Below are 27,079 nucleotides of genomic sequence, written 5' to 3'. Positions count from 1 at the left end.
GTTTTTACGGTCGCGAGGGACCCGTGACATTTTCCGGACCCCGGGGGTGGGAGATTGTTACGCTCCTTCGAGGATTAACCCCCCTGACGATATTTAGTGATAACTTTGCGATAAATAGGGTAGTAAAGAAAAGAGAAAACGATCTTCTTTTACAAAGCGATCTTGTAGACACTTAAAAACAAGAGAAGTTCTAGCGATTATTATAATTATTAATTATTCGCACGATTGTCAAAAGTATGTTATATTGTACGCTTTAGGATTAATCGAAAATTTCAATAAAGTTACAGCGTCAGAAATCTTCAGTCGATTCGATGTGGTAAGTTTTTAAGATCTCGTGGATGAAAAAAATTTAAACGTATAAAATTATCTCTCGAAAATATTTTATCATCTTGTTAGCATTATTTGTATCGTGATCATCATTGTTTTTAAGGAACTCGATATGTCTCGGATTTAGCAATCTCTCGATCGTTCCTCGTCCTTGTCCGCGCGATGCGGGACACGCGTGTTTCCAATTAAGGAATAAAAGAGATATTTCAGAGGATTAACTTTTATCGAACGTTTACAACGGGACGTCGGGAGAAATAGCGGAATATTAAGTTTCGCGCGGTTTATCGCCAATCTCGCGTTAAAGGCGGGAATCGCGCCGTAAATTCGCGCATTTATTCTTCGCGGTTTCGAGTTGCCACGTTAATAAGCAGAGGAAAACACGTCGACGAAGAATCGATGTATCATTCATTCGCAAATTAAATCACGGAACATCGCCTGCAGCCACGAACCGATCGCATAAAAACGCGAGAATCAACGAAGGCTTCTGTATGAAAGATGTGAAATGCACGAAAGAGAAATGTGACAATGTTTTGTCATCGGAATAATTCGCAGTATAACGCAATTACGCAAATTCTAATCCAGCTGATAAGAATCGGTTCTTTGTGTTGAAATTTCGGTAACTCAATATTTATTGATGAAAGCACATTTGTTAACTACATTTTAGCTTATTACATAAGTTATATATACCGGATCTAGTTTTTTTATATAAATATTTTTAAAATGTAAAAGAATCTGCATATGTATAAAAAATATTTTTGATTTGATGTAACCTAAAACTGTTTATCTGCTGAGATTATTCAATTAACAATATTTCCCGTTGTAATACCCGCCGTTCTGCCGCCGTTCTGCGGCCGTTACTCCGCCTCTTTCCCATGAACTTCAGCTTTTCATTATCGCGCGGCGACTTCGCGCCTGCGACGTCTCTTTATCGGGAAAGAAGACGGCGTTTTATCGCCGTACACAGGCGTTCGCGCGGTCTGAAATTTTCTTCTCAATATATCGGCTTATCGGCACGGCGACTTTGCGGCGTAAATGCTCGAAATTATAGTCGATCGACCATGATTTCGCGACGGAATTTTCGTTCCCTTAATCCCCACCGTGTGTAAATGGCTCCGCCCGCCTTCTTCCCCACGATTTACATGTTGCTGAAAAATTTATCAGACCCTGCCTCTCTCGAATCACTTTCCGATTATCTTAATTTTACACGTAAACTTTTTCCTACACCGCCGATTACACTTTCGTTTCGGATGGAACGAACAACGTTTCCGCGGATAGCAAGAGATTGGTTCGTCATCAATCGGCCAATGACGACGGTGACAACGGCGTGGATGGAATATTGTACGTTCCGTGCGGGCAACATCGACGCCCACGATTAACGACCCGCGCCGATGATAACCCACGGGCCCACGCTCCCACCCTGATGGGGTGATGTCCCGACGCATTCGTTTTACGAGGCCATTTTCGGCGCGCGCGGCCACTCGAGGACTCGTCAACGATCACGCGAGCGAGAAGAGAAACCGAGGGAATTGATATGAGGGCGTGAAAAACGACACTACGAGCATCGCCAACGTCGTACGTTAAACTGACCCGCAGGTCGCTTGTTCAGCCGTCGAATTTATTAAAATTACGGAGGCGACAGTCCTTCGCGGTATCACCATTCGCGAACGTCCAAATAACTTTTATTTCAACAATGTTCTAATTTAAGACTTGGCAGATTTTAAATTGAGCATTTCAAAGAATCGTAAACAAAGTAATCAAAATTTTCTATAAGAAAAAAGCACTTCTATAAGTTAGAGTCTCTTTTATATTTTTTTCTAGCCAGGAATATAAATTTCTTTAAAATCCGAATAATCATCGGTGGTGTTATATTCGTGGATTATATATCCCCGGGGCGTAATCGAACGCGCAGGGAAGAGGGTTCCCCGCGTCACGTAATAGCGGTAGCATGTCCAACGGTTCCGACATTTCGCGTCCGGCGGCCATTGTGCGCTAAACTCCGAAATAAAGGGGAGATACGCCGCGGCCCAGGAATTACGCATCCGCTGAAAGGCAGGCGCAAATTACAGAACGGCGTAATGGCCGGGGTGCATGAAGCGCCTTATCGCCGACAATTTCTGCGCGCGGGTCGCCGGAGGGGGAAAATCTTGCGAAATTATTCTACGAAGATTATATGGAGATCAGCGATCGATCTTGCACGCTTCGATCGTTGGCGACGCGTTGAATATATGTTTTTAACTGTTTTAACGTCAAATCCTTGCTAGAATTGCATTGTGCGCGTGATAGATTATTTAAAAAATTGCTGAGGTATTTAGATTGCATAAACATCTAATTAAAAATAGCCGTGAAGTTAATTAATAGCTATTTGCATTATAAACATGAGTAATTGCAAAGGGGAATAATAATATATCGCCTCAGTATTTAAAAAACTCTGCATCGGCGCTGCAGAAATAAATATAAGAAGGCAAATATTTTTTTACGGTTAATTTCGATTCAATCTTAGGGCTCTAAAAGATGTGTCTGAAAGAAATTATCGTTTGAATTGAACTCGGTGACACCTGAGTTGATTACGGAACGGCTGATTTAGATAATCCTCTCACCTGGCCATGCTTGTCCATGTCGTTGTTCGTCAGTTTCACCTTCTCGAAGGAAACAACCTGTTTCCGCAGTTGCTCGCCGGTGAAGGGTGAATCGGGATGGAGGTAAAGTCGCGCGGGCGCCGGCGGATCGGCTTTGCCGGCTTCCAGCCAACAGCTACGATGATAGGCGTATCGATACCTCTTGTTGTCGACCGGCACGATGTCCATCAACACTGCGTAACGACCTTCGGACTTGAGTCCGGTGAAGGATACTCGGCACGTCGGGAACATCCGTCTGCGAAAGAATGCACGTACAGAAACAATGTAATGACAAGCGAATAATAATCACGATGAATTAATTTAATCTGAGTAATTGGGAGTTTATTTCGATAAATAAGTTATATCTCACAAGATATATACAAATAATCTTCTATTTTTAATTAGCTTTAATTACAGTTTATTTGCACAAAACGATGTTGAATCGTTTTGAAACAGCATAAAAAAAGACTTAATTTGAACCTAGATAATTATACTAATTATATAATTTGTGAAATGTGTCAGCGTGAATTCTAAAACTTCAAAGCGACAAACAAAAACGAGTCTGGATCTTTATCGTGACGAACTGATGTCTGGTGTACGTAACCTAGTAATCGCAAAATGACGTAGCAAAATCAAGGTAAAACCTTTGCACTTCGTGACCGCTTTCACGATCGTTGCAGTCTCGCAACGGTAGAAGTTATTAATTATAGAACAGTGCCTGCAACAAGTTTTTCTCAGCAGCGTAAACGTTTCGCCGCGCGTGCAGTATAACTTTCTGCTTAACAGTTAAAATGCTTTTTTTATAATCTTGCCCTTCTTTTTTTAAATAGTGCGGTCTAAAGAGATCATTTATTCGTCATAAAATAAGAAAAATATCAAATCTCTTTGTTCGCCATCTTTATTATATTTCTTTCTATTTCTCGTCAATATGTGTTTCACTCGGTCAGCCCGAATTTACGGTTAACTGTAGGTAGTTCCGATCAAAGGAAACGTCCACCTCTCCTCTTCGGGCTTCGTTCACAAAAGCTGAACTCCAGCTTTGAACCGGTCGCGTCTGCAGTTGACCTTTCAACACCTCGAGAAACGTCGGGCCGCACGCGCCCTCGTTGACGATGTAGAAGACACGCTGGAGATTTCCCGCCGGCGTAGCAGGCAAAACTGTGGCCCGACCTTCGTCCCAGGGTTCCCGACCGAGAGCTTTCACCCGGCCCACAATGTATGTTCTCTCTGTGACCGCACGCAATGGACTCGTGCCTGTGATTTACGCGTTTCGTGGAAGAACTCCGGGAACGATCAGATACGTCGGATACGTCAATAGCGATTTTTTTCACAGTGAGAAACTGGGTTCCAGCTGGTTTATCGCTAAAATCTGCTTGGCCCGGGCGTACGGGATAGAGAAATGCGTTTACTCTGAAACGCAATCGCGCCATTTCGCTTCGTAATATTTATTACATAATTACGAACTACGTGAGACGCGATATGACGATTACTCGGTGCATATGAGATCCTTCGTTAATTTATTTGAGAAAATACTGTGTTATATGTATATATGTGATTCTTGATAACTTAACAATGCATGCGTGTGCGCCATAATTTCGCTCTAATTATCTTTGTGTCAGACGCAAGCCTGATCGAACAGAGAAGATTGAGGATGATGGATCCGCCTCGACATACCTGTCGAGGTCGGCCAATGGTGTGTCCAGGACCGTGCAATCCACTAAAGGCTCATCATCACCATCATCACCGTCGTCATCATCGTCAGAAACCCGATATGACTGGGGCTGCCGTGCCAGAAAAAGGCATACCCTTGCCGGATGAGTTTTCTCAAATAACGCTGCTAAGATCTTTAATGACGGACACTTCCGTCACATCCGCGACTTCGACGGACGATACGTCGATCTCCGGAACATCATCCTCCACTAGGATCACTCTGATCAGAATCCCGAAAACCCCTCGAGCCAAAGAAACCGACGTTCCCGCGATCATACAGCAAATCCTGTCGCCGGGAAGACTGGAGATGCTCGGAGAGCCGTCGAGACCGAGAACCGAGAAGCCGAGCGTGTCAGCACTCCCCAGAAAAATTGAATCGCCGATTCCGACGAGAACGATAGCCTTGCCGGAGGAAACAGCTGCGAGGGCACCGGAACATCGAGCACCGAGGTATCTGAATGACGTAAAATGTGCGATTATGACAAGACTGAACGGATTAACGAAGAGAGCGTCGCCTCTTTTTCTGTGTCTGACGATCGTGCTGATCTACGCGGGAATTCACGTGTTACTGGCTGTAATCGCGTGGCGAGCACCTGCGTACCAGTTTTTTGTGTCCAGTCAGATCTGCGGGGTCCTCGCGCTTCTTATGTGGCGACTGACCGGCACGATATTAATCTGAGCCGCGCGAGTAGATAACACATCGAGATAATACGCTGCCAGACAAACATCGAAATTGATCGACGTGTCTTATACTAATTCATCATAATTTCACATACATACGTAAAACAGTTACGTAAGTACTTCCGTTAAAGCGAGGATTAATTAATTGATGATCGGTGCTAAATTGATGAGTTCCACGGTCTAGAAAACGTGAGACACGAATATCTGAGATCCTAAGGAACAAGATTATATCTAGATGTCAAGAATCTCTAAAAGTTTGTAAGGATCAATTTGCCAATATGTCTTAATTGTATCGGAGAACATTGTGATTAATAATGTTATTGAAATAACTGTCATTTTTTTCGTTCGTTCTTTGATATCTGTACTTGGAAAGGCATCCGACATGGGGTACGTTGGAATGTATAAAAATATATTCCCGCGCGGAAATGTATACGTATATATTTTCAAGTCTGCAGGCATCTCACTATCGTTCAACTATATAAAATAGGTTTCCCACTAAAACATCGATAATTTTCAACAGAACATTCATTACTTTCGTATGGAAGAGCTAAAAAGGCACGTGCTTTTTTGTTCGCCCCGAATCCTTGTCCCGCACGAACGCTCCTATCGTTTCTGTCGGCTTCTCGCGGACAAGACCGCAAGGGTAATTGCCGCGGTTTTCTAGATCTATTTATTCGATGACAGGCGTCCTTTTCCTTTTCGTGCACCGAGGGGCCCGAGGGGCCCGCAGGACTCGTTCACGAGGACGAAACGAGATTGGGATCCTTAAGGGAACGCAGATAAGAGAGGCCCCGGGCTTGCGTCACGCGAGTGCCCCGCCGCCGTCTATTCGTAGGGCCCGAAAAATACCCCGGAGGACGGTCCCCCGCGACGCGGACTTCGCTGCGCCTTGGAAAGCGGTTTTGCGGTTTCGAGCTCCTCGAAAACGATCCTCCCTTACTCCGCGGCACGTACGCGTTCGGTTAGGTTCGTGCGGTTTTTAACAAGCGCATTGTCCAAACCGCGCGTTGAATAGTATCGTTGTTACGTCGCCCGGGGATCCGGCGCACCTTAACGACACGATTGTCGGCCCTTAGGTGAGGAATTAGCCGACCGGTGCATTCGAAATGCGCACACATCTCTGCGCGCGCGAGAGAAGCAAGCTCTTTATTCGCGGAGTCGACGACGGAGACTCGCGGCCTCATCTCTCCGCGTTTGTAATTCGATTCCGTCGTACCCGAGATCTAGATTCGCCTCTCGATTTCACGACGACGATGACGTGACATTTGATACGTAAAACTCTAAATTATCGCGATTGACTGACGACGTCGTGAAGTTTATACATAAAACGTTAGGGAATTACGTATCCTTGAGCGATAAAAAATCCATTTTAGGGATAATAAAAAGACAATTTGAACATGTTTTAATTCATTACGATGTTACACGTCGCACGATAACAATAATATCTAATCAGCAATTATAGAAGTAACCTAGAGTCCCTTTGAGCTTAGAAATTATTATAACAATCTATTTTTGTTGTTTACTTAAAACAAGTGTTAAGTACTCGTATATCTCGAGGCATCGTAATTTTGCATATATTACGAAATGAGCAGCGGCCATCTGTGACCGCGCGCGCTGCCACAATGTGGGTTATTAATCCCACCATCGAAAAATTTTGCGGTTGCGCTATCGTAATTACTCCGAGTTGACACTCTATAAAATCATCAGGGTCGTTTACACCTCCTTCAGCCCTGCACCCCGAGGCAGCTGCAGCTAACTCGCTTATCGCCCGAAGCCGGCCTTGACGTGGACGACGTTTCCTCCGAGGTGCTCGGTGCTCGACTTTCACCTGCTGCACGCGCGCGCGCGAGCACGTTATGCTAAGAATAAATTTCGCAATCGTGCATACATGCAACATTGCCATTCTCACCGGTGTCTCTGTCGTTATGCGATCGTCGCGTTTCCGTAAACGTTATTGCGTTCACAACGCAATAAATCATCCGGAAAATTGCCATTAGGGGCGACCACCCTGCCGGATAAGCGCGTCAACTATTTAAGTATCGATGGCGAACCGATCGACGCCTCTCCCTCGAGAGGCGCCGCCACCCTTGCGATCCCTATCGCGCATTACGCTTGTACCCCCATGAATCCCGTGCTTAGTGAGTCATGTTTTTACGAGGATCGCACGGCGAACGAGTCAATTCGTGCGGCGCGTGTCACTTTCGAATGCGGAACGCGTATCGCTATCGAAATTGCCGCGACCGTGTCGGATTGACACTCCCGCTTCGCTTTATCTCCAAAACAACAACTTTGTAAAGCTAAAGTTTGAAAAGAGATTTTTAAATTAAAAATAACATTTAAAATAAATCGTGAAAGAAAATGATATTAAAAATTAAATGTCTCATGATGTAAAATTTATTTAACGCTGTACATGAAATGGAGATTTTATATGTCCTCAATTCATTCGTGTTAAAATACGCCCTAAATTTCATTAACTTCAATGTATATTAAACACCTCTATAATTAACTCGCGACGTCCATCTGAATGTGCATTCGTTCCTCTACATTAATTTCTTCGGCAATCAATTACGCCACCATCATAGGAACTCGAGTATTAAGATCATAATAATAGCTATAATTAAAATGAAACCTTCGCTCGCCACATGGCCCGCCTTTATTATTCATCGCGACTTAACCGATCCAAGTGTTTTCCACCATCACTTTCCACGATCGCGATAAGACAGACGTCCTAATTTCACCTGCGGCTAATTTATTTTTGATTCCGACGCCAACGGATCGTCCACCTCGAATTCGTCGGTAGGCCTCGCGTCCGACATTACGGAGCATTTTCCCGTCAAATTAGGCGGGAACAAACAAGCCCTCGATGGCCCGTGGCTAACGAGGCCGTAATCGCAGAAACACCTCGACCCCCGAGCCACTCCGAACCCCCCCTTGAACCACTCGTATATCTTTTCCGCTCCACGAGGGGGGGAGGAGAATACGAGAGAGCCCGACTGCCTCCCTTTCTCCTCCCCGAGGAAAGGGCTGTTGCGCCAAAGTTAGTACAAATGGATTACGGAAGCGCGCTGGATATTATACCGATCCGACCTGACTCGTGAGTCAAACTTAAAATGTGTTTACCGAGCTAACGACTCCGTGCGCCAGGTGGGATCGAACGGCCTATTGTAATTATACCGCGGCTGTCGCGCGTTTCACGTCCTGACGATCGTGACACCGCCCGGCAGGATATTCCTGTCCCTATATGAAAAAAAAAGAGGTAACTGAGAGAAAGCGACAACTCGAGACGATATACGCTGAAGTTGGACGGTTCAATATATAAAAGTCGAAAGGTGTTCTATTCCAGTCAAAAATGAAAGAAATATAATTAAAATATTAATACCGGCAGCAAGCCTGGGAAATATTGAGAACATCTCTAATTCTTGAAATTAATATTTTGTAAAAAATTGTAATAATTTCATATTTTGTCTGAGAACATTTGGTAAGATTGGCACTTTAATAATAATAATAAATTCGCAAGAAGTCCGCATTTATTAATTAAACTTTGGCGGAGCTATATCAAACACGCGAATGTGTCTTGATCGCGCTTGGTATACGCCGCTTTGATATATTTGATGCCAGACGCAGTCTCCATCCTTAATCCATTGCGAATTCTCCCGAGGATGTTATCTCTCGTATTCGTTACGTGCATTAGTGTGTTTAGTCCAGTCGGAGGCCTTCTAAGGCTGTTACCCCGCGTATTTATTATGTGCACTTCGTGTAACCGCGCGAAAACGGGGTCTAAAATGAAGAGATGTCTATCTACTCCCTCCTCTCTCTCTCCCTTCCCCCCCCTTTCCTCTATCTCCACCATCTCTCGACTTCTCTATCTTTTATTCCTTCTCTCTTTTTCTCTTTCTCTCGACATGTTGTTCTCTGTGCATGTTCTCCGTGGTGTAACGTGCACACGATCGTCCCAAGCCGGGTCGCGTGTGAGTGTATAATGTAGGTTGCTGGCACCTTGATGAAGGGTTCGCGTGACGAGTACCCTCTATCCGCCGGTATCCTGTCTCTCTCCTGACCTGCTCGTCCGCACCTCCTATTCCGTGCGGTTCACAGTCCACGGTTACCCACTTAAACGTTGAAAAAAACGCATGGTCGCGACGACGACGATGACGACGGCAACGATAGCGTTCTCCTCGATAGCAGAGCGACCATTTCGCTCTCCGCCGCGTTTCTACAAAAAGCAGTTTAACCGATCGCCATCGATAAATTATAGCGCGGTTCGTTTGACGAGTGAACACCTATTTATAATAAAACGAAGAACATATTGTTCTTTCGCCGAAACTGAACTCGTCAAAGAACGAGATATTCGAAGAAACACAAGGCCGTTTTTACAGTTCAAGGATAATGTACTAAGTTCCACTTGATTGTTTTTCGTACCATTCCTTTTTTTCCTTTTCAATTGCAAATCGATTGTTTGTACATCATCTTTTTTTTAAGCTGCCGGAAGATTTGTTCCCTTGTCGGCAAACCTTTGACAATGTTTACCGTTTACAATTTGTACATGTGTCCTCCGTTTCTAGAACAGTTAAAATACAGGACGTAAAGGAAGCGATAAATAAAGGAAAAGAGGAGCGAGAGGGATGGTTTCGAAACGTGGCGAGTGCGAACGTGGGAAAGGAGGAACCCCGGGACGAAGAGCCGAAGGAGTTCACGGTCTCGGCACCCCGTAGGGCCCCAGACAATTCCACCTGATTGGTAGAATCCGAATTCGTATTGTCATTCGGCGGACTGACGTTCAGCTGGGATTTCGTGCCAAGTTGCCTCGTGCTAACGACGCTATTCGTGCATTGCTGCGTTCTTGATATATCGATCGTCGTCGCCCGACCCGAGGACACGGAGAGAACAGCGACACACCCTGGGATTACTCCGAATTTTTTAAATGAAGCTCCAGTAGCTCATTGTGTCCCCGGGAACCCTTGAAATCGTCTCCCGTACCTAATGCCCAAGGATCCAAACATCAGCTGATTCTATTCGCTTCGAATTGACAAAAGCGTACAGTTTTGTTTCGTCAATGCCACAATTTGTCTCTCCTCGTCGGTCAATTCCACGGTTATTAAACTCAAGTGTCAGAAACCTTATTTGCCAAATATTGCGTATCACGAGCCATTCTCCCCTCAGTATAAGTTTGCACACTCGTGCTCCTCGCGATTAGTTCAGGTAACATTGTAAATAAATCCTAAACTCGATATCGCTTTCCACTTCCCGACGACGATAACACGGCAGGCGCATGTTTCCCCGCGACGACGACGTCTCAAGGTTGCACGGATTGCGGCGGGTTATATTCTCAGGCGATCATCGCTCCTCTCCCCGCCCGGGGCTCTCTCGCGGCGCGTTTTGTAATTACGCCGCCGTCCGTCTTATCCGAAATCATCCCGTGCGTACGCGGCTTATCCAATTATCATCTGCTTTCCGCGCGCTGGCGTAAACACACACGCTTCGCGGGCGCTGCTATAATGTAGCAGTCCGCCGATCGCGTTCTGAAGTTTCTGCCCGCTGGAAGGTGGCCCCTCATCCCCGACACCTTTACATTCAACGATAATTACCCGGCTCCCCAAGAGCCGCTAAGTATTTCGTAATTAGAGGCCTGCCGGCTTATCCGAAATCGCACTCTCGATTACAAGCTCGCGCGGCTTATCGATTATCATCTCTACCTCCTGCATAGCGCGCGCGCGAAGCCGCTTACTTTTACCTTCTATACCATACCCTTCCCGATTTCGCTGTTTCTCGCGCGGTTGTATCTTTTATTGCGAACCCCAAGGTAGCGAGAAGCACGTCACGTCAATCAGTCGTGACTCGAGAATATGATTCGAGGCTCATTCGTTACTTCGCAATGATGTTGAAGATCCGGGAAACTCTTGGCCGCGTACTGGTGGAACCGTGAGACATCGATAATCGCGCGAGTATACTTCGACGAAGACCGCGATCGAAGAGATCGCAATGACGAAGTCAAACGAATCAGCCCGCAAATTATCTAACACGTCGCTTTCTCCTCTATCGATAACGTAATAGTACCGCATGTCACGTGTCACATATTGTTGCGCATTGCGGAGGAGGGATCGTAGGCGTTAATAGCGGAGTCGCTGAGCTTATCTAATACATCTAATATCCGAGCGCGCTCTGGACAAACACGACATACGGCGGTACACTCGTACGTTGATCACGTCGGTAACACCTCAAGGTTGCGCTTCGGTAACAGCTACATTTCTATCCGACAAACAGCCCACGGTACGGCGAGCCGGCGGAGAAGCAAAGAAAGTACACATTTATAGAAAGAATTAACTCGTATGATGCCTTTAGAGCGCAATGGTAGATTTATCAAGGCGGCAATCTGAACGGTCGCTCGAAGCCCCGTATATAGCTTCAGGCTTCCGATCACGTAATTTGTTGCTTGACGAGCGATTTAAATGAACGTAAGGATGAAAAAGGAATTTGGGTGGATCTTATCAATGAGGCCTCTTCCTCGGTATTTCAAATGTATGAAATATTTCGAGAGAGCCGTGGACTCTCTAAGATGTTGCAAGTAGGTTCCACGTAGCCATTCTCGATCGGAAGGCACCTGTTTGCGCAATTCTTGAAGCGCGCCTCGTAATTGCGCACGGCGCGGCTTAACCGCAATCACATTCGCAGTTACAACCGCGTGGCTTATCGGATTATCGTCTACTTTCTGCACCGCATAAATATATACCATATAACGTCGCTGGTACACGTCGCGTTACAAACTTCGCGCTACGCGAAGCAAAACGCTGCGTAAAATAAAACGGTGGTGTCCAGCGGAGCGGATGATTAATACACGCTTAATTATAATTAAAATGCGCGGGCTAAGTGAATTAAACGAGACGCTCCGCAAAAATCGAGTTATAAAAAGATTGCGATTGGCGCAGAAATTTTGTCAGGTCTTCATAAATCCAGGTGGTTTTAAATTAACTCTCTATTATAGAATATTAGCGAAAGAGAATATTGGAATCGAATACTGATAATTGAAGATGATTACCAGAAATAATATTAGGAGTTGCAGCTAAAAGAGTACATTAATTTCTGCTTAAGTAATTAATATTGACTTTTAATATCTCAATACTTAAACGTCTAAATTAATGGACGGTAATCTCCCGCAAACATTCGGAATGTTTCTTCATCGCGACTGAGAATAACGCTTTCTGGGCACTTGTTATTAATAATAATAATCGAAGTGCGCGTCCGTTTCGCAAGCACTTCGACGCCGGCGAGCGAAAGATGTGGTCTGTCCGGTGCGCGCGGTATTTCGCAATTAGCTGGGAAGCTTATCGCGATCGCAGCATCTCCGGGGTGGTTGTTTCTAAAGAACGGAGTCCCGGCGTTCCGCGGGTCCTCGATCGCGATCGCGAACTTCGGGCGCTAATGCGGCGCATCGATCATCGCGGTAGCGCCTCGAGGTTGTACGCGCACGTTGCACGCACCGTCGGGACAGCCGATGGTTAGTTCTTTCTCTCTCTCTCGACTAACCCTGTGCCCGTGCGCACACGAATATCTCATAATTCCGACCGTGGTCACGCATCCCGGCCGCAGCTGCGGCTCGCCGGCCGAAACTTTATTAGCATACCTATAAAAATGCGCGCGTCCGCGCGTAAACGGGCGCGATAAATTACATTTGAAACTCCCTTAAATATCTCGTAAAACGTCAGTCAATGAAATCCATTAGTTCAGGTATATACGCTGACGTAGTTGGTCGCTGCCCTGCGTGCTACCGACAACGTCTCGACGTCCGGCGAGCTCTTGTCCGCGTCTTTTCCCGCTATTTGCTCGCGAATTAAAAGCGTCGCGGTCTTTAAATACGGCCGATTAACGAGCGTGCGAATATGGAGTCGCGTTACGATATCGTAAAGATAATTACTGATGAATGGCGAAGTTGAAGGAGCGAGACCTTCCCCCTTCCCCCGGGAACCTTTCTGTTCTGTCCGCGTCAAAAATACGATCTGTCTTGTCTGCAGCCTCTCTGAGACTGTGATCCCATTAATTTATAAAAAAAGTTACTTGCGATTACATGGTTATTTGTAGGTAAATTGCTGAGTATGTATCAAGATAATCGATAAGCCTTTGTACAGATAAAATTATATTATAAATAATACACATAAGATTTATTTAGTAAAATTAAATAGACGGAAATTTTTTTTAAATGGATAAATTACATTATTCTCAATATTTTCGTGGAATTCGCTGCGATTCCTTATGAAACGTGAAATGCTCAAATTATTGACTTTATTCGAAATAGTTAGGAAAGAGATGGAAACAAAAACTTTATGAAAAGTATCCCTGTTACCTTTAACGATTATTCGTCCTATATCCAACGACTCGAATTCGCTCTACTCATGCACTTAGCACGGCACGTTACAAGTTCTTCGAACGCGCACCGGAACCTTTTCCCGATATACTCTCGCATCTCTCGATCGACATGCGTCACTTACCGGCCGGTCTTCGTGATGATCATCTCCGTGCCGAGTTCGTTAAACTTGTCCCAGAGATCCTTGGTCTCGAGTTGGCACTCGACGTCACGCAGCTCGTCGGAGTTGCAGCTGGTCCTTAGACGTTGCTTCTTCTCGTCCGTACTGCAGGCGCCGTCCGCGCTGCGTTTCCGCGAGGGCGTGCTAACCCCGGCGAGATCGTCGGCCAACACCCCGTGGACCGGCCCGTCGTCGACGCTGCTGCACTCCTCCACGTCGACGTCCCCATCCTCGTCCTCCTCGTTCGCGGACTTCTCGGTGCTCTCGCTTCCGCCCTCGCAGTTTTCAGCCTCCTCATCGCCCAAGAGGGCCTCCTCCGTCACCACTGTCGCCGTCGCGACGATGTTCACCGGCGAAGTTTGAACACCTGCGATACAAGATCCCCTATTTATCGCGTTTAAACATGTTACCAACGTGCAATCTCGTAATAAGAATTACGATTTACGAGAAACCTATTATTAGCATTAATTAAGTAATATTATTCATTTGTCATTAAAATATAGTTCACAAGCAATTTTAATTTCCATCGTAATTATAATATTGATCATAAATCGTCTGTCTCTGATTAAAACTTTCGTCCAGTGGACGATTCCAGCAAGATTATGTCTCGAGCCGTGTCGGAGCTCCGATGGGAGCTTATTGGGTCGAGATTTATCGCGAAATAACGGCGTCAACCATCGCGACCGTCGCGCAAGACGCGGAAAGGAAATCCCCGAAGCAGGCGCGCGATTATCGCGAACCGCGTCGATTTAAATGAGCGAGATGAGCCCGAACGATATATCGGGGGGCCGCCGCCTGTTTAATTAATCGACCGGGCCCCGCATCTGCCACAAGGTGGTGGCCGGCGCCTAATTAAACCGTCAGATTTTCAAGAAAGCCGATCCGCCGGTCGTGCCGGTGTGTACACAATGTTAATTGCGCCGGGCCCGCGATATCGATCTGTTAATTTGTACTATTCCGCGCGAACAATGCGTCTTCCGGCGCGCGTTTATCTCAAATTGGATCCGCCGCCCGGCCGCGTTGTTCGCGAGTGCGTACACGCACGTGCGGTAGTACATACGGGAAAATTTATCGACGCGGTTGTCGTCGACGAGAAACGAACCGTTGATCGCCACAACACGGCTCTTCTCTCTTCCGCGCAAACCTGCCTGTCCTGAAAAGACTATTACGGGCCCCGTATTCGTATTTTCATTTAGCTACCGCGCTAGATACGACTGTCCGATACGGGGAATTTATTCGCTTAATGTGAAAATGGCGTATCGGAGGGTTGAGGAGGAACTGACAGCCGTATTTAGTACTGAACTCGCGAACCCGAACCTTGCTCGCCTAGTATCAAGATAGCATTCAATGTTAACGCGACGTAAGACGCAATAAATATCTCTGAAATATTTTTGAAAGGGGGAAGGAGGATAATTATCCCGCGATACAAGGTATACCCCGTGATCGTTTATGAAGATGGTTCCCCGATAAAAAAAAAAACGGGGAATATCCGAGTCTCTTTCGTTTCCGGGGAGAACGACTCCGCGCGCTAACGACTTAATGAATCACCGGGCGCGCTTCTTCCCGCTTCGCTGAGACGGGAATTAAACGGAGAGGCGAGTTTCTGCTTTTCAGTGGGATAATCCAACAGCCTCTGCTCCGCATAGCTCGTCAAGTCAGAAAACGCGGTGACGATCGCGGTGACGATCGCTCGTCAATCGCGGCGGACACTAATTCGACGTGTTGCTGCCCGTTTTCTTTCGGGCTTCTGGTCACACACCACGTTGACACTTCATCGCTTCTCCCCTCGTCGCGCTCAAACCGGTTCCGTTAAATTTTCGATGATAATGGCGACGACGACGACGACGACGACGCGCATTCAACGATGCGATTACTTTCGCCGTTTCGTACATCGCGTTGCGCGCAAACTTAGCAATTTGCGTTCCGTTTAGGCGAAACGAGTTGTCTTACGGCCTTTATCGCCCACTGCCGGATTTCTTAATCCGCCTCAGGATGATCTTTCCTCGCTACTTGAAATTCGTAGAAAACCATATATTTGACAGAGCTTTAATATATCATCTTAATTCCAAAATATGAGAATCGTTTAAATTTCAATTTTTTCCAAGACAACTCTTGACAGTTTAGGCGAGTAAAAATATGGTAGTTTTAAAGAGAGAACGAAATTCGTGAAAAAAACTCAATGTTAAAGAACGCTTTTAACGTTTCAAGGTATTGGAGTTCTTGGTTAACAGTTAATCATATTTAATCCGTAAAAATGGAGGAAGCGTTTTTTTTTGTCAGAACTACTTACGCTTAACATATACATATTTTTATTATTTAAATATATCTACATATGCGTCTTGAAAAAAAGAGGAAAATAAATTGATCGATTTAATCAATTAATCTTGCAATCACAATTATGAAGAACCTTGAGAAAATGTAGGTACTGCTATGTAAATTTGAAAAAGAATTACAAGAATTGCAAGGCGTAATGGGTTGAAGCAAGGTGTCGGAGCGAGGAATCACAAGTTGAGTAGATCTGGCTGGAGCACATGCGTAGAGCAGATAATAATGCACCGTTTCAGTTAGAGATACTTTTGCTGCTACTTCAATGGCACCGTGTATTTGAATAATGAGTTCGTTGCGCTCACACAATTCCCGCGACACTTGCTTCGACTTCTTAGAGTATAACTGGTACTGAATTCGATCGCTCGTATTCATACGAGAAGCACAGCAAGACTGAGCCCGCTGGCTCCGAATTCCAAACGGAAGACATCGGCGCGATGCCCGTATTGGCTGCCGATTCCGCGACCGTGTCAAAATGAACGGAGGCACGCGGCTAGCACGATAATACACGAAAGTAATATGAACGTAAGAGAAACGAAAATAAATATGAATTTGAACCATTACTTACTCCTTAACATAAATAGAATCATGAACATCTAACAATAAAATATAACTGCTTACTGATCTTGATTATAGAACAATGAAATATGAATACATAAATTCTTAGTCAATCCTGAACACCGAGCAATTAAACAGAGCACTAGGTTCGCGTATGTGGAATATTTTGCAGAATATGCCCGAGTTAAACGCGCGAAATTCGACCTCGAGAGCGACGCGAATTGCTGGTAGCGCTAGCAGAGGCGAAGCGCGCCTTGAACGCCGCGCGCCCCGTAGTTACGCGCATCGCGTGCTCTGCTCGCGCGTTGCGTGCGCGCACATCTGCATGTACGCACGCATGCACGCACTCGCGCGTTCACGCACACACGCTGCCGGCTAATAATAATGCGCTGCGGAGGCCACGTCTGTAGTTCGCGTCGCGAGGCACGCGTGTCACGTCGCCTCGCAAGTTACGTGTAAAGAGGCGCCTGAGCGAGCGAGCGTAAGCGTATACACGAATACACATACGCGCTCATCTACGCGTTTCCTCTTCTTTTTCTCACAGGGTTTCGAAGTCGCTCGGTTTCTTCTCATTGAGCCATCGCCGCGTTGCCGAGTTCTGCTCAGTTCTCGGGCAAGAAGTTCTCGCGCGCGAGAACAGCCGGTGGACGCGCGCGCTCGATAGGGGGAAAAAAGGAGCCCGGTGTGTTAAAATTAACACCTCGACACGCGCGTCTCTCGCGTGAGTCGCGAATACGTCGTCGTCGTCGACCTTCCGCGACGTCACGCACGGCGAAATTGCACGGACGTGGCATCTTGCCGCGACGTCGTTAATTTGCGAACAATCGGCTTTCCGGCTGAAAATCTAGCTATTCCAGCGACGACACGTTCACCAACTCCGTTTTTCCAGGAAAGAGATACATAGACAGATAAGATAGATAGAGATATAAAAAGTACTGCGTGAAAACAGCAGCGGCACGTTGTAACAATTGATAAAGAAATTTCTTGAGAAAACGCAGCGTCCGATACCCAAAAGAATTTTTAAAAGTATTATTAAAATTATGTAAATATATCCAATATTTTCTTCTTTGCACATTAATACTTTATTAATGGTCGTTTTTAGATGTAAATATTGTGTAAGCTTCTAATTCCATAATTACAAAAAACACCAGTTTATACAGCACAAATTAATGCTGTTTATTTTAATTTAGTTTATTCAATTTAGTACAAAATGCTAACTAAATATGTTAAACTAGCCAATCATTCTAGTCACGCCGTTTGATTCTTTCTCTCTCACAACAATATTCCTCCTTTTTCCAAATCGTTTGAGCTCACGTGACTTTCGTGTCTCGCTAGAATCTAAAGAGAAACTATTCAAAACAAATAAATACTAGCCCTTGTCTCTCTGCTTTATTCGCAAGATGCTAGCCAGACTGTGTGTACAATTCGTGGTGATTCACGCTCTTTGATTTTGTACAAAAAAAATCGCATTATTGACACATAAATTCGCACGAATTTTAAAGGCGACAATAAAGAACTCGACGAATGTGTCTAGTCATACTGTTCGTAAATCTCATATGAATAGCACGAGTTGTTTTAAGCCATGAATTGTGCATAGGTGCTAGCTTTATTATTGTTCCAAATGACCTACATATTTCGTCTTCCCCCTCGACTCATTCATTTCTCCAGCATTAAGAAAAACGAAAAGCGTGGCAAACGAAAGTCGCTGGAAAGCCATATATAGCGTGAAAAACAGGTACCTATAGTTACGTCCGATGGCGACTTAAAGTGTGCCTGAATGTGACATAGGCGGATATAAGGCAACACCACGGGGCAGGATAAAAGCTCGACCGGAAGCTTACCAGGCAAATATACAGAAGGAGTTGCACCGAGAGTGAGAGAGAGAGAGAGAGAGAGGGGGGAAGCGGGAGGAGCGGTAACACAATGTGTGCGTGAGCGCGCGTGCGCGCGCGAAAAGGTGGTCTCATGTGATCTTTTAAGACCAGAAGAAATATGACCGAGCTACCGACGTAAGCTTCCTTTTGCCCTGCAGACCGACGGCCCAGACCACCCAGAATCCTGTCACCACCCGGGCCCCGGACCCCGCATCGAAGGACTCGCTCGAGAGGATCGAGGCGCAATCCGGCGAACGATCGCGTTACCGGAATCGCCGTTTCATTCCGGAAAGAGAAGAACATCCCCGTCCCGCAGGTACGCGATCGAGATCAAGCTCCAGCTCCGCGCGGGAGAGATGACCCCGGGAGGGGTATATCGGCTCATTCAGACTCGAATAGTCTCTGTGAATCAGGTTGGACTTCATACAGCTATTTCGGGCAAGATAAGTCGCTCTAATTTCGGTGACTTTCGATGGCGCGAATTCGATTAACCATCTCCATCTATTTATACATACATGCATGACTGGAGCTACGACCTAGCTGCCATGATTATTTGCGGATTATCGCTGTCTCAGGGAGAAAACGATTTTCAAATTATATAGCGCGTAACGTGTGATATACGATTACACTACGGAAAATCGTGATAATTATAGTTCGAATAACCGTGGAAACCGTATTATCTCACGTCCGTCGCCGGTATGATCCGGTGGCGAAGTGTGATGGCTCTTAATTAGAGCGCTTTAAAAGGAATAATCGACGTGTGTCGACGGAAACGGCGCAAAAAAACGCCGGCGCGCGTGTAAAACGGACGGCATATTACCTAGTTTCGTAACGAACCGTCAACATGACGCCATTATACCGCCGATGGATTAGAAAGAGGAGCGCGTTAAAAAATAAATTGCATTTCATTTAGATCGCGAAACACGCCGCTACTCGATCACGCGAACGCAACTCCGCTCCGTCTCGCGGCTAATTACATCGCTATAATCCCCGGCCGGAGATGGAGTTTCGAGTATATGTGGCGTTCTTCTGTGAGAATTGGATTAGTTTTAAGAGATTCCGCATGACAATTAAATTACGCGCAAACTATTCTTGGAGCGAGTTATTTTCGCGTCGCGTCGTGTTATTTTCACATCAAGTTCACTCGATCTCCAGTTAACCCAGAGCGTGCATCTCACATATCTCTCGCAATATCAATCGTCATATGGAAACGGTTGCCGCAAAGAGTTTGGAAAGGTCGAAAATTAAATTTCGTTAGTGTAATTACAGCTACCGATCTTTCTGTTTTACTCGTATAAATTCCACACGGAAAAAAACGGTTTTGCTACAGTGTCTAGAGGTTTGGCTATATAGATACAGATCTGAAAATAATTTTATTGCACCATCAAAATAACTATAGTAGGTCGGTAAGAAATTTTGACATTTTAGCAATCTGCTTGAGTGTTCTACATATAATTATTTTGATGGTGCGACAAAATTATTTTCAGAGATCTGTATCTAGCTAGATTTCTAGATACTTCAGCAAAACCGTTCTTTCCGTGGCATAAACACCTAATTATGTACGGGATATTTAAAAAAGAAATTTGTCTATAAATATTTAAATAATTGACGTGGATCTAATTCGCGTCGCATCCACGTTTCGTCAAAATCCTCACGGTCCTCACGGTCTTCACAGCTGGTCATCTCACGTCCGAGGAGTACTGTTACGTAAAACACTTTGTTCGTTGTATACGCGAACAGGCATGGGGCAATCTTATCAGAGACCCGCGCGAATTTACGTAATTCTTTAATCCGAATACCCTTCTCCCGAGCCCGAGGTCGTGCTTATACAGGGCGGGAGAGGGTTTAAACCGGTTTGTAACGGATCCGCTAATTTCGCACATGCGAGGGTCTTCGCGGCGCGAGAAGGACGAGCGAAATCCGATTTCGTTAGCTGGGAAATTAGACGAGGAAGCACGGGGATACATGCCCACACTCCATCGTATACGCGAACCGGTTTCGGATCTCGCGCGCACGTAGGAAGCGCGATCACGAAAATATAACGAAAAAAGGACACGATCCTCGATCCGCGCGAGGTGAGAGACAGGGAACAGGAAAGGATCGGAAGAAGAGACAAAAAGAGGAAGGAAACAGGCGAGGAGCTCGCTCAGGCTTGATGGTTCGCCTCGTAATCGATTCAAATCTGGGTTAAACCGGCGATCGTTACTCGGCGACCGCGACTTCTTGCGTTACTCTCGCGAGCGCGCGAAATAATGGATTCTCGCCGGAGACAACGATTATACGGACTCTCTCGTGGGGCCGGTATCGCGGATCGTCATGAATCTCTAATTGCGCGCGGCCGGTATTTAATGCCCGCCCACTACCTCTGGACGCGAGCGCAGGCGACGATTAAGAATTCTTCGGATTGCCGGCGGCGAGCGTAATGGCGTCGTTAAGTGCGCTAATGTGATTACTGGCTGAAAGGCGGCGGACGAGAGTCTCTGCCCGGTGACAAAAACACGCCGGGGCGATTTACGTTCGAGCGGCACAAAAATGCAGGTCGCGTGGAAAAACGTGAAGAGCCCGCGCGCACGTTTATATTTTTCGTCCCTCCGTGTTTCGTCTCTTCTTATCGTCGCTTCTTTCTGACGCTTCTCCCAGCTCGTGCTACCTGCAGATAGCGCGAGATTATCAACCGGAAAAACCGCTCTTATGAGCGACTACAATAAGAGACAGAAAGAAACGCAAGTTTTTTTGTCCCAACTTATCCTAAGCTCGATAACGCTCCGCGCATACCGTATTTATCATATTTCTCGTTGCCCTGTAATTTCTTTTGCGAAATTTTCGAATACTACGTGGAATTAGCGCAAATTGTATTCGCGTGACTATTTCGCGAGTGTTAGAGATAAAAAAGAAAACAGGGTGAATTGTAAACATTTTTCAGGAACGCTGAAAAGAGAATGAAGTGATAACGCGCATCAACGCGCGAGATCTCCATTTGAATACGTTAACACGTTTCTTATCTCGTAATTTCATAATTACGCCACCGTGCATCGATCGTTATACACATCGGGCGCAAAGCATGAGGGAATACACACGCGACAATAATTCCGCAATGCTGATAGGTACGTGTAGCGCGGCGATAGTCCCGCAATGGCGGATGACAAATGCTACGCCTGGCTGCATTACTTGATTTTTATATTCGTGTACGCGCGCGTCTTCCGATCGGCGACCGATTGTTTTTCACGTGTTTCGCAACAGGTAGTCTAGGAATTCTTTTTATAATTAAATGCAATTTTTCTGTCCACCGAGAATCCCTCCCCCCTCCAACTTGAGTCTTTCCAAGATACTAAGTTTATGAGAGAAAGAGAGAGAGAGAGAGAGAGAGAGAATGAATGATTTTTATTAGCTTTCTCAGCTACTTATGTTACAAGTAGGTATCCTATTTATGTTACAAGTATCCATTATGTAGTTAAATAGTTGACAAAATATTTTTTTAAATTTCTTCTTAAACTGTTCAGTTCTCTCACGCCGCTTTATCTCTAAAAGGCATCATAACTCCATTGTACAACATACTCTTTTGTCGAGAGGGAGAGACTTCGGAATTTCTACAATTCTGGTATCTTTCCTCACACGGAATTTTGTCACATCACGCAGTTTCTGTATTAGGTATACTATTAAAAACTTTTATAGACTGGCATTCTTATAATGTACGAAACACTTGGCTTTTCCGTTTTTCTAGAGCATTCTCGACGTTGACCAACTCTAGAACTGGAAGTAATGCGCGCGTAAATGTTCAATTATAGAAGTTTGATTTAGCTCTCTAAAGAATTTTTAATCTTCCTCTATTTGTGTGGCATATTTCTACGTTTATAAACGTTTTGTGGAAACATAAGCCTTCGAGAGGAATTTAAACTTCTATATGTCTAAAATATGTATCAAAATTTAAAATCAAGATCTCTTCATTTTCGTATATTTTAAGCAATACAGCGAAGTGAAGCTACACTGAATAAATGAATATCATTTTATTGTATTTTCATATAGTTTCATCAATATCTGTATATCTTGAATCTTATTAGTCAATTACTTTTTGGCCCCGTTTTTGTCTTTTAATCTCATATTTTTATTTATTATTACTTTTATTATTTTTAAGATGTCAATCTTAATATTCTGTAGCTCAATCGTATAATTTTTGCACGAAGTACATCATATAGAAAGGAATAACAAAAAAGGTAATTCCATTTTTCTACCCAAACTATATGAAGGTAAAACTTTTTACTGAATTTGTAATTAATTTTGTAATTGATTGATTTATAATCGATTGAACATACCGGCATAGTTTGGCGGGAAAAACCTGAAACACCCTGTATACAATATAAAAATATTTATAATAAATACGTAAATTCAAATTTCATAAATGTTGAGAGAAAGATTACGTATATACCTCTCAACATGAAATGATTTGGGTATAATAATTTAAAACCAAATAAAGTAAAAATGCATTCTACTGAGAAAGAACCTCTATATCTATAAAGTTTCCATTAAATAACTATGTAATTGTTAAAAAATTGTCCAAATTGTCTAATTTATATTGTTTGTGTTTCTACATTATAATATTATATAAATTTATATAAAATTACATTTATCTAAATTTATTAAATCGCATTATGTGAAAAAACAGCAAAATGTTGCTTTTATGTGAAGCACAGTAAAAGCTCATATAGTTCTGCACGTACATTTCTTGGCTACCAGTCCCGTGCCCAATTTGCATCGCGTTTCTTTCGTCACCGAAAAACACTATAAATCTACGAAGGGGACTCGAGAATCCGATTTCGCTAGATCACCATCTGCTTAACGCGTCCAGCAGACGCTCGTTAATTCTGGTGCGAACAGGTAAAATTTACGCGCAATTTGTTGGCAGCGATTCGCCGGTAACAGCCGTGACCCGACGTTCCCGTTGCATGAGTACGACCTCTATTTCGGACGCTAATTATCGCTCGGCCTGCCAAGCGAGCGACGCTTTTTTTCTTCCGGAGCACTCGCTCGATGAATCGCGTATTCCTAATTAATGAGACAGCGATCAACACTTCTAGACCATGGTAGCGGAATACTGGAACTGGGCTAGTCCACTGCTTATCCGACCTCACCATCGCAATTTTAATTAGTTCTTATTCCGAATTCGAATATCTTCCAAAAAATAATTATCCGAGATTGCTATTGAAGGATTTAAGAAATCTAAAGAGGTAGGAATTTTTTAAAAGCTTCGTGATTTCGAAAATAGGACCTCCAAGATATTTGATTTGATTTATTAATAAAATTTGATTAGGAAAGTTCTTTCTAATGAAGTAATAACTTACTACATTCTTAGATCATAATCAGATAATAATTATATACAAATTGTGTTTGTGAAAATGTTTGCGAATATTACCGGAGATAACTATATGATTATGGATTCGAATGTGCCTGAACGTTTCGCCAACAGTTAGGCTAATAGCTAAAACGTTGAAGTTAACAGATGTGAAAATGTAATAGCCCGTTCGCTCTCGGACGAATCGCGGGCCGTCGGATAGAAAAGCGCGTCGTAATGTAGACAGCCGGGAGGTGCTGTACACTCTAACACCAACAAGCTCTAAATAAGCTCGTTAAATCGTAAACTCAGTTACCCCTAAGATGAACCCGTAACTTAACCTCTGGCAACCCGAAAAGACTTTTATTGCGGCACTAATAACCGCGAGATGATTTGATTAGCTAAATCGAATTTTCTGTGATGACACATGATGAAGTACGTGTCGTTTCTCAAAATATACTAGACATACGGACAATTATTAGAATTAAATTATTAAGAATAATAATCATCTTCAACAGAGTAGTTGATAAGGTAGATAAATAAAAAGCGAGAGAGAGAGAGAGAGAGAAGATGAAAATTTAGAAAAAATATTACACAGGATTCATACAAATAGCAAAATTTCCTTGGCAACCGAACATTTAACTCGCTTTTTACTATAAATGAATTAATTCCATATATTTCTTGAACGTTTCTCAATATTATGTAATAAAAGTAACATAATATAATATGTTCTAACAAAATGTAAAGAACTTCTTCGAAGATCGTTATTCTTCTCGCGCTATCTTCAACTTTTCCGCACGGAATTATGTAATTTACTCAAAAGAGTTCGTTAATCTTCTACACAAAACTGCCATTAAGACTTTCATGACTATGTATTGACAAGCGTAGACGAAAATGCTGACTCACTGCGAAGAAAGCAGGCAGCCGCAATGAAAATGAAGATAAACGAATTTTCTTGAGCGCATTTTCGTCCTCGACTGTACGAAATTAGGACCTGTCTTCATGACGGACTACATTACGGTGCCTTACGACACCGTGAAGATACGATTAAATTGTTTTACGACGATGTTGCAAAGTGCGTTCCACCGTTTACGACCATCGCTGCCGGCAGCGACGCGCAAAACGAGCAGCGTTCGCGTTTATCACTTCAACGTCTGACATTTCCATCAGCTTCGTTGCTTCTTCGCGTCCGCGTTCTGCTTGTGACACTTTATTTCTCACACTTTCCATTGTCGCGCCTCGGAAATGTCAAATGTACAAATGTCACGTTAAATGGCTCAAAGCGAACGAAAGAAAGCGATCGGCTTCAATGTCAACGACTCCATCTTGGATCGAAGAGCCTTGTCTTCGCAAAAATTCACAAAATGTCGATCAATAACACAAGAGAGAGAGAGAGAGTGTGCTCTCTCAACTTCTCTTGAAGTAATATTTGCGATCCAATATCTGCAAACAATTAAAGACTTCCTGTTTGTCAACGTTCTTATCTTATCGTTTGACTAGAATTATATCTGCAGCCTTCACTATGTCAATAACAGACGACTCGTATAGGATTAACGTTATCGATAACGGAATAATCCTAATCGCGCGATAATCAAGCTACTCCGAAATGACTGTTGCTTCCGCTTTCCAAAAATTCTCTCTACCTGTCATAAAACAGGTATACACACACTCTCCCACGACACTCAATTTTACGATCCCGCATGTTTGTTGAACGATACGTAATCGTAAAGATTAAGGAAACGGCGTTTAGTTGTCTGCGACGGAAGATTAGGCACCTATATTTCGATTATATAACAAGAAAGCGGTATTTTCAAAGAAATTGCTGACGATTCCTATATTCATAAAAAAAAAAGAACTTACGATTATCCAGCGTTGACTCAGCAACGAATCCCTTGCCGGTTGGACATTCTAGGCTGGTATTAGCGGTGGCAGCAGCGTTACCGATGCCCTGCAGGTGGTAATGCCCGAAGGACGGACCCCTGGGCGCCATGATGGCCGCGATGCTGAAGTCCGTCGCTTTTCCCCTCTCCCCCTTCGTAGGCATCCCTCCTCGCGCGCACGACGACACTTACTCGTACGCGTTCAGTCTCTTGTTACTCCGATCTTCTTACTCCGATCGATCCGCGGGTGCTTTACCCTCTTTCTCGTCCCCTCGATGATTTTATCTCACCGTCGCGAGGTCCACCACTTTCCTCTCTTCCTTAAGGAAAGTCGAGAGAGAACCACCACCCTCACTTGAGACAAGGCATATTAAGTATCTCGGTCTCCTCTAGAGTCTTTTCTTCTCCTCTTCGTTCTCTTTCTGTCCAGCTTTTTTTTACTATATAATATACCTGCGCGACGACAACATAACGACACGGTCGTTAAGAGTTACAGAATCAGGGTACAGGCGTTTCTTCGTAGCGACATGACGGCTCGCGGCAGCGAGAGAGGCGCTTCCACACCTCTCCCCTTCGAGCGCGATATCCGTTTATTATTGCGGACGACTATCCGGATAGTATACAATTTGCCCGCGAATTGTCCACTAATCCACCCTGGCTACGAAACGTGCTACGTCGTCACGGCGGTTGATCGTCGCTGTCGATTACTGGACCGCTGGACCTTCACGAGGAACGTAACAGCGCACAACGCGTCTGCGCTGCTCGACTTCCCGGACTCCACTGGCTCGCCGTTCCTCCTCCCACGCGCACCGACTACCCCACCACCGGGGCACCGTGAGGGCACCCGGTGGTTTTCGCGCAGCGTGGCGCAGCCGACGACGAGAGAAGAGGCCTTGCGCGCGCAGTATCGACCAGCTTCGTAGGCGGAGCCTTGGTGGTTGACAGCAACGCTTAACCATTCGGGCCTCTCTCTCTCTCCTTGCCCTTCCCGTCGAACCGTCGAGCGTACCGCGGGGTCATGTGACGCCGGCGAAGGCGGTGCGTGAGGGAAAGGCGCTTCTCCTCACTCTCGCCACACCCTGGTAGACCGGCAACAACAACCACCACTACCCCCAGCACCACCACCACCGTCAAAACCTGACACGGACCTCCCCACTGCTAGCGACCCACGGCGACGTGGGTATCTCGGAGTGGCGTGGCAGCGACACGGTGGCCGCGCAACGACGAAAGAGAGATCGATCGACCTCTCGCGCCGGATGGCCGGCGT

The 27,079-nt window shown here is 44.9% G+C and overlaps 1 protein-coding gene across 1 annotated transcript in view; it reads right to left on the bottom strand.

The window, feature by feature from the left end:
- Positions 1–26,672, bottom strand: part of LOC139822233 (uncharacterized) — a 55,209-nt gene extending 28,537 nt beyond the window's left edge. The window contains exons 1-3 of the mRNA XM_071793849.1: positions 25,793–26,672; positions 13,814–14,216; positions 2,925–3,198 (exon numbers count right to left, since the gene is read on the bottom strand). Coding sequence (XP_071649950.1) covers positions 2,925–3,198; positions 13,814–14,216; positions 25,793–25,976 — 861 coding nt within the window. The 5' untranslated portion in view covers positions 25,977–26,672. The remainder of the gene's footprint in view (positions 1–2,924; positions 3,199–13,813; positions 14,217–25,792) is intronic.
- Positions 26,673–27,079: the final 407 nt, after the last annotated feature.

Source organism: Temnothorax longispinosus, chromosome 11 (genome assembly GCF_030848805.1).
Source record: "Temnothorax longispinosus isolate EJ_2023e chromosome 11, Tlon_JGU_v1, whole genome shotgun sequence".
Lineage (NCBI taxonomy): Eukaryota > Metazoa > Arthropoda > Insecta > Hymenoptera > Formicidae > Temnothorax > Temnothorax longispinosus.
Note: the sequence above shows the minus strand (reverse complement) of the source record. Positions and strands in the feature narration are given on the sequence as shown.